The sequence below is a fragment of the Schistocerca nitens genome, chromosome 1, assembly GCF_023898315.1.
Source record: "Schistocerca nitens isolate TAMUIC-IGC-003100 chromosome 1, iqSchNite1.1, whole genome shotgun sequence".
Classification (NCBI taxonomy): Eukaryota; Metazoa; Arthropoda; class Insecta; order Orthoptera; family Acrididae; genus Schistocerca; species Schistocerca nitens.
Window position 1 is genome coordinate 832,331,468 of NC_064614.1, and position 9,313 is coordinate 832,340,780.

The 9,313-nt window shown below is 38.3% G+C and overlaps 1 protein-coding gene across 1 annotated transcript; it reads right to left on the reverse strand.

The window, feature by feature from the left end:
• Positions 1-368: 368 nt before the first annotated feature.
• LOC126207402 (uncharacterized) lies at positions 369-893 on the reverse strand. Its single transcript, XM_049938882.1, has one exon. It carries the CDS (start codon positions 891-893, stop codon positions 369-371), a length of 525 nt encoding a protein of 174 aa, XP_049794839.1.
• Between the last annotated feature and the right edge of the window lie 8,420 nt (positions 894-9,313).

The following is a 9,313-nucleotide window of genomic DNA, read 5'->3' on the forward strand; positions in this document are numbered from 1 at the left end:
CTGTGGGAGAAGTCGATCTGCATAACGTAGGCTCGTGCTGAAACGGGGTTGTTCTCCTCTCATGCGTCTGTGAGTTTAGGCACAGTTGCTTGTTGTCATGGTCGGCTGCACCTAAAGCAGGAAGTGAGATGCGTTTGGGTGTGAACACGACGCCTTATACTTCATAGCTTGCCCGCCGAAACGCTGATGGAACCAGCAATAACTGGTGCTGTTGTTTGCGTGATGCGGTGGGTGCGTGGGCTGGCGATGATGCGTGTGTGTGTGTCAGCCGCCACAACATCGCGTGGCTCTAACTGCTGCAGCTGGGCGGTCAGCTGATCGATGGCAGCATGGAGAGATCGGAAATCTTCGGTCGTGTCCAGCGCTCGTCATGCAATCATGGCAGCACAGGCTGGAGGCGCCACGTCAATCGGCTCCGGCTGTGCTCGGCTGATGTCGTTGGCTGAGGTGGTTGCGGCGGCGACCACTGTGGCATGCGAGTCAAGCAGGGGGTGCGCTCTATCAGCCACTTGCAGCATCTCGCTTAATGGCCGGCCTTCATAAGAAATTAAGGTTGAGCACACCTGCAGAGGTAACTGCTGTTGCCAGATGTGCACAAGTAATGTGTCTGAGTACACGGAAGGGTCCATCATAGCACATAAATGACGGTAAAAGTCTGAAGGCAACCTGTCACCGGGTTTCTCATGGTACAGGAGCTGCGTTATCTGCTGGTCCACAGGTTTTGTGCAATGCAAAATTAACGCCGTCTTGAGGGTGGCGTAGACTTGTTGTGGTGGGGATTGCATAATTATATCCGATACCACTGATGACGCACGTTGGTCCAGGTTGCATATCACTAGCGTGAACTGTAGAAAATCATCGACTATTTGTTGTTGCATGAAAATGTTCTCCATAATAGGGAACCAAATTTCCGAACGTTCAGGAACGAAAGGTGGGGGACGAATTTGTAACTGCGATGTGGGTGGGCCACGAGAGCCGACGAATGGAAAGTTTGAAACTCGTGGTAATGTCACCTACGCAGGTGATGAAAAAGCGAGCACATTTGGGCTGATATCGGCATGTCCTGTGGGCTGGTTGTGCGAGGCAATATCCTGTGGCTTCGGTGCAGGAACCGCTGATACACGTGGCGTGGATGGAAACTTAACGTCGTGTATGAAGTCAGTATGAGATGTAGGAATCTGTGGCACTGTGAACTTAGGGGTTTGCCGCATCGTGTTGAGCTCCTTCTTGATATTCTGATGACGCCGTCGATGTCGCAGAAGAGGTTCTGTGCAGATGACATGTCGATACGAGGCGGCACGGAAAATATTTAAAGAAACTTGTCTACTGTCACACCACTTAGTTACGGGGTCACCACTTATGTAGGGGTGATTTCACTACATAAATGAAAATGCTTGCGTGGATTTTTTACTGGGAATAATCACTTTTATTGTACCACACAAACACAATACATACATACATCCGTTAATGCAGGAAACGAACACACTGTTACCTCCAAAGAACCTCAACCACAAAAAGAATGTTTCAGTGACCTGTCTACTATCGACTTGTCACTCCCACATATTTGCTGTCAACCAAGAGATTTATGCAATTTTGTGTCATTCTAAGAAGTTCTTTTCTTCCTTCTTCATTGAAAATGGTGATCTGTATGTTTGACCAGTGTGGGCTCGCAGGAAATAAATGCTACAGTGTTTCATGTCTTCGAGCTATGCTAGTTCTTTTTCCAACCTTAAACATTTGAGCAGCACTGCTCAGTGAATAATACAAGAAAACAGCTTGTATCAAACTAACAAGAACCAAGTAATTTGGTTGCCTTTTAGAATCACAGTTAAAACTGGTGTTTGTTTCACACATACTGTCTGAATTCTGAATGTAAGTTTCAACTATGCTGTGGTTTCACTTTCTCTAAGTTCAAATTGTTCTCTGAGAGTGTGTTTTATGGTTTTTGCTTTGGGTGAATTTTCTTGCACTGGAGTTTGTTTCTTCATAGGATATTCACCCAGATATTGAGAAAAGAATTCAGTGCCAACCTGTATTCACCTACATTTGCTGTGGAATTAACTGGCACAGCTGAGGCCAATTTAGTGGGTGCTTAGTAATGTCTTGTAATTTTGTAGCAAAATTTTCCAGCTAGCAAGATACTTTGTAGACATGCAAAACTTTTAAATGTATTGTCATTTCACAATTATGACCTGAATTCAGTTTTTGAAAAAAAAAAAAAAAAAAAAAAAAAAAAAAAAAAAAAAAAAACAACTGCACTGTACATGTATACTTCACTTCAGTGCAACTAAAGCAGCATTTTCCTTTTTTGTTGTTTGTTGTAATATGTTAGCCATTGCCACCATTTTTTCTGTCATTGGATATTCCACAACTTCAATATTAATTTAGTTTCACTGACCAAGTGCTGATGACGGTGTGAGGAAGATTTAGGTGGAATAATTTTAAATTTCCATTGTTATGGACAGAACATTTGCAAAATTGAAACTGAAGAATTAACACGAACATAAACTCTGAAAGCTACCTTAATATGAAGAGCATAAAATCAAGATTTGATGATGCAGTCATTGTTCATTTTCCATTAAAATAATTAAAAGTAAGGTTTAATATAAAATAAGGCAATGAACTCGTACTGCTGGCTCTGCAGTGGCAGTCAATGTGTTAAATGTTACAGGTGTAAATTTTAATGTCAGACCTAACATTTCGACTTAACTTACAGTGAAACACTGGGATTCTGTACTTCAAAATGTTAAAATAATTGTGCAAGGTCACATTTAAGAATAAACTAAGAGCATTAAGATAACAGATTTAATGTGACACATTTAATTTCAATATAGAAAAAGTGAGGCTTTCCCAATTTTCTGTGACGGGCTCTTCCAAACTTTACTTGTATCATTCTTTTCTGGCCATACAAATTTATTCCCTTCTCTGTCAAGCAATTTAACTAATTTTTTTCATGTTGTTTTTTGGCAGCTTGTCCAAGAAATTAGTGCAAACGTCCTCATCCAGAATCTAGTCAAAAATAACCCACTGCTCATTAAACAATGAAAAGTCTTCACTTCTGCTACAGACAATGAAAGAAATTGAGTGTTTCTTCTTGATCGCTCTGGCCTGCATCAGGTATCAACTGAAAGTTTGTGCCATTTGCATACCACGATCTTATTTGAACTGTATATTACCTGATGGTGCAGAGAGGGTGCACCTGAGTGTTTGAAGGGATCTGGTATTATTCCAATGCATATGTACCTTGTCAGCATGGCACTGTCACCTCCTCCACTGGAACGTCTGTTATCATAACTTTCAGGTAAGGATTTTGTACATTTTACAATAGATGTACAATCAGTTATGAGTGTTTGTCTTTCACATACTGCCAAAAATGCTGCTTTGGTTCCACCAGAGAATATTTCCACCACTTCAAGATTTTTTTTCCTGAAGTATTTTTTCTGATTAAAAGCATAAACATCTAGATTCTCAAGTTGCAGATAATCAGATACTAGGGTTTTGAGACTGGACTGGTAACTGTGTAGGCCATTGCCATGTAAATAATGATTTGTTCATTACTTCAGTGTGCATTCCTCACATCTTGATGAGCAACAAAAATCTCACTGAAATTAATCTGGATAGCAGCACTATGGTTAAGGTTAGTAGTGTTTTAACGTCCCGTCGACAACGAGGTCATTAGAGACGGAGCGCAAGCTCTGTTTAGGGAAGGATGGGGAAGGAAATCGGCCGTGCCCTTTCAAAGGAACCATCCCGGCATTTGCCTGAAACGAGCAGCACTGTTTCCTCCACAAAATATTGAATGCAGCATGCACATCGATGGGCTTTCATCACTGCACTGGTGGACGAACAGCATCAGACTCTGCTGTGGTCATTGGCAGTCACTGTGTTAAAACATTAAATTATGGGAGTAAATGAGTTGAATGAACCATTTTATTCTTTTGTTTCTAAAATGAAAAGAAGCATTTTCCAAATATTGTATGAAATTTTTTTGTAGTTCTCTGAACGATTTACTGATACAATAAAATAGCAACATAACATTTTGTACCATATTTAATGTACCAAAAGACCAATCCTTTATCCACTTTGGGTAAATCTTCATCAGTCTATTTTCAGTAAAAATATAAATTATATCTCATAATGGTGTGGAACATTGTACAGTTTCAGGAATAGAACATTATGACTTTTGAATTGATATACAGGAAGACAAAATCTATTGCATTTCAAAATTCAGCATGTTGATTTGACTTTTCATGGAACTGCATTTGTAAATTAACACTGAAACTACACAAATAGTTAAGTATATCCTTTATGCATTTATGAAAATGAATTGAAGAAAAGACACTTGTTTTCTGTACTGATGAAAATGGAAGTGAACAATGTCTTACAATCTTACATGTTATTCTGTGAAAGTGAACCAGAGGACAACAAACTGAAATTAACAGAGGTTCGCCTGCACCTCTGGCTGTCTAGGTTGTTGGCTGTTAATGGTCTGTAGTAGGGAGGGAAAGAGTGAGGGGAAACTGGAGGAAATGAGGCCTTGTATAAGGCCCTGAAAATTTATTTTTCTATAATAGAAGTTCCATTGCTACACGTTGATTTGGACAGTCATTTATCCTGAGATGTGTTAATCTGTTTCCAAACTTTTGCAGACTTTTAACATTCCACAGAGTTCTCATATACCTCTACCTACTTTTAGTTTTTCATGTCTTATCACACTCACTGAATGTTGCAAATGTGAAAGAAATTGGATGTTTCAATTGAAAACGTATACCTTTTGTGTTGTTTATATAGAATGAACCATTAATGTGTTTTTTCATCAAATCCATACAGAATTAACAATATATCCATTTCCAACCCATATGATCTAAAATAGTCCTCTGGAAGTTAAATAAGTTGGGTGAACATTTGCTCTCATGGAAGCTACCACTTTGGAACAGTTTCTGACTTTCAAGGTATTAATGATTTTTGGAATGTGCTTTATGGTGACAGACATATACCAATAAATGCACAAGTAAATACATACAAAAGAAGTATATTCTTCCTCTGATACATACATTGCAACTGGAGTTAATAGTGTTTTGTACAGACTGATAAATTTAAAGGGTGAATACCAATTTATGACATTAGCTCTGGTTTAAATGTATGTGGGTTCAGAATTCTAATTTTTGTGTGTGCTGAAAGTTTGTGACAATATAAATACCACCCTGGAATTTGAATGTGGGTGGGAAGTCTCTGTGAATCACATATAGTAACTTCTCATGATTATATATTTTACAATTTATCTGAAATTTATTGTAACTAACAGACACAAACGTTACAAGTATTGCCACTTCCCCTAAAACGGCTTTTTCATGATGTTCGGAGTGCCAAAAAAAGTGTTGTTTGTTAGGGCCACACTGAAAGGTTTGAATATTGTAATCATATTAGTATACTTGCAGTTAGTAAAACATTTTGAGAATATCCAAATGTATAGTAATCTGGATTCCATCAAGCACCACCTATACCCGGGCCAGTGAAACATGCCACTTGCCAGCTCACGTGTGGTTGGCTACACTGCGGTTGCAAGGTTGCAATAGCTGCCACTGCACACGCCTACAACTCCAAAGTATGTTTTGTAAATGTAGCTACAATCAACATTTATACATAAGTGCAACAAAGTACGTTTTTCTACCAATGGACAGGATGACGATGGAGACAAAGTGTTTGATAGTATATGAAACTGGGAAATAAAAACACCCGAAGCTAATGATAATATATATGAAAACTCTTTCCAAATTGTTACAGTAATAGCTGCATGTAAAACGTTGTATAATAATGTAAATCTAAGCATACCAAATAACACGCTATCCACCCTCATAGAAAGAAATAAAGCAAAACATGCATAGCCTACCAGATTGCAGAGAGAGAGAATTAATTATGTATACATTTACGCACACCAATTTATGATGTCAATGACACAATTCCATCCAGTTCTCCTTCACTATCATCATAATCAGTGCCAAAACCCTTGTCGTCGTCGTCATCAATTGTTCGTTTTCATTTATAATGCCATCTATAGTCTGTGCTTCTCATATCAGTTTAGCAACATGGTCTAATTTTTCCTCCATGCGGTAGCATCTACAGTAGCAAGAGCTTCACGTAGCAGTCTTTCCACTTCTGTTATAGTAAAACTCTTGTTGTTACTTCTAATGTATACCTTGACTTCACTCCAAACCAATTCAATTGGATTAAAATGGTAGAAATAAGGCGGTAGCCTAATTACCAAGTGACCCTGTTTGCTTGCAGTTTCATCTACAACATATTTAGGCGTCACAAGCTTATTTTGTTTTACGAGTGAGTATAACAGCAGCTTTTTGCAGCAGTGTCTCTCATCTGCAACAACTGCACCATAGTTTCTTTATGGTCCCTAGTGGTGGGAACGGAATGGTATGGTGTGCATTGTCCATCACAAACACTGTTGGAACACTAAACTGGAGCAACAAATTTTTAAACCACTGTAGAAACCGTGGGTGGTCCATATCCCCATGATAGTCACTGTTTTTTTTATTTTTCAATCAAAAAACTAGAAGTCCTTCAGGCACAAAGCCGTTTGAAGATCCTGCATGTGCCACAATTAATCAGGATCCTCTTCCAGTTGGCTGATGACTGCTGCTATTCAGAGTATCATCTGTCCAGCACTTCTTAACTGATTCTCCAGCGCTGACCCAGGTTTCGTCTAACAATATGACTGACTGTATGTCCTTTCCTACACTTTTATGTAAGAAAATGATATGAGCTGCAATGACATGAGCTTTTTCTAGTAACATTTTTCGTCCATCTAACTTTTTAAAATGGAAGCCCATATCTTTAATATCATCTTAAGTGACCTTTCCCCCCGTAAGAAAAATTCACTTTCTTTTAAAGAAATTAGCAACTTCGCTATTGTGGGGTATTCTTTCCTTTTATAGTATGCGTATATGTGCTGACGAATTGCATTGGATTGGAAAGAATCAATATCTGTAACAGGATGAGGCTGCTTGATAGGTTCCCGGGAATTATACTGGATAATATTGTAAAAACTGCAGGATGAGGCTGCTTTTTTTTCTTTCCCAGAGTACATAAAATCACACTGTTTCTCCCACAGGGGCTTTCTACCACACTGTTTACTTCAGTGTCTTGTAAGTCTTGAAGTATCACCCCTTTCCTTATAACTATTCTTTTACTCAATCCTAGAGTTTTTGAGGTACATTGTAAAACTTTATCGGCAGGAATCGACGCATGCTCAGGAACAGAAACAAATTCTTTTTCTTGCTCATAAAACTCACGCATCCTCCATAGCAATTCCAAAGCCTGACTATTTAATGGCACTCCATGGCCCAACAGATTGTTGCTTGGTGAACAACATCGTTTTGGTGACATTGTTTAACAAACAAAAACTGTAGGTGAGGTGGTAACACAACACAACAGCACGCGTTTGTGCACTAATGTACAATGTTTACATGGAAGCCGGCAACGAGGTAGTGTCGATGATGGAACCGGCTATTGTTTGGTGCTGTTACTGGTTCAGAAGATGCGGCCCCTCCCATTCCTCACTTGTTTGTTAGTTACACTACCAGCTCTACGGTGCTTGTGGAGTGACCTTGAAGTGACATGTTCCAGTTGACCAGGTATAGATTATGTAAACGGAGGCTGTGTAGCACTTCCACTTCTTCATAGCTAATGAGAGTACCATGGGGATAAGTATTTGCAAAGCAAATATTCAATTCTTTATAGCAGTATACTTCATGTGCAGGAATACAGTCACTTCTCATAATTCATGAGTACATGGACAAAAGCTTTCTCAACAGTTTTTTTTTGACTGTACTTTCTGTTATGCAAGTCATATGAAACTGACACTCAGAAAGAAATGGTTATTAAATTATTTGTTGTCCAGAATAACAATACTTATCAAAATAACAATGCTTTCAGCTACTACTCTCTTTTACACAGAACAAAATCACAAAGCTGTTACATTATTCCACAAGCAATCATCTACATCCAAGAGGTATTTCTCACATGGCAACATAGTAAAACATGTCTGCATCGGTGTGATTTTGAACAGTAGACTGTCAGTTTAGGGTGTAAATTCATAACACTACTGTTCAATATGAGCAATTTACCAAGGGAATAATAAGCCAACAGTTTAAAGTCGACAGACTCCCCATATAAAGAAACAAGGTACACTGCTTTTACTTTGATGGTCAACACAAATCTAAATTCAAATTTCAATGGCCGCACCTCGAATATCCAGAACAGTGACTAATTTGCAAATATGTGAAATCAGCAAGGTAATAAATACAACAAATTCTATAATGACACACTTTTAATGGCTCAGTAAAATTCTTGTAACTATTTAACACACTGGAGTAAAGCAAATGTGGTAACAAGTTGTAAGTGACATACAACTGGATATCTGATAGTTCAAATTTTCAGTAGGCTTTGGTAGTGTTATATGCTAACAGTAATGATAAAGTTCAGTGGTCATGAATGATTTCATTCTGTTAACTCCATAATAGATTTTTAAAGATCTTTAGTGTTTGTAACAGTGAAACAAATTCTGACTATGTGAAAGGGATAAAAGCACGTGTCCTAGCTTCATCTAAAATTTAAATCTTTCTCAAATGTTTTGAAATAAGTTAAAACCCCAATTAATTGATTACTGTTGCTTGAGGGTGCCAAATATCTTTATTGGTACATTTACCAAAAAATACAATGAGACTAATATGGTTTTAGCAATGAATGAAATGATTCTTCACACATAAGTCCTGTTTGGACTGGAAAGGATCCATCCATCACTTTTTATAATCAGTTTCAAATGCACATATTGTACACTTCAATGTTTCTGTTGCCCTTCCCCATGGAATATTAAGCTGATGGTGGTGTAAACTACTTTAAATAAAATCCTTATCACATAAGTAGCACCGATAGGTAGACTAACGTTCATTATTTTTAACAGGAGGTGTTATTTTGCTCAGCTTCTGTGGATTTGCTGTGGAAATATGCCACTTCAGAGGGCTGCAGCAGTTGTACTCGTTTCCTCAAATGCCACATTTAAAAGCATTCATTTAAAAACACTGTTGCAATGATGAAGCACAAGCGGTAAAATAATGTTACAATGACGAAGCATACGCTGTGAAAGTCACAAAGGAAACATGCATAAAACGCAGATACTGCTACAGTGCACAATTACACTGCTAAGACGTCCAAGTTAATGTGTTACAAGATACGAATATGGCAAAGTTGTAAAACACTGCATCCTATTGTAATATGTAAATAAACGCAGTAAACCAGGGGT

Coding starts and splice junctions, on each gene's coding strand:
- LOC126207402 (XM_049938882.1), bottom strand. CDS start 893: ATGGAGAACATTTTCATGCAACAACAAATAGTCGATGATTTTCTACAG.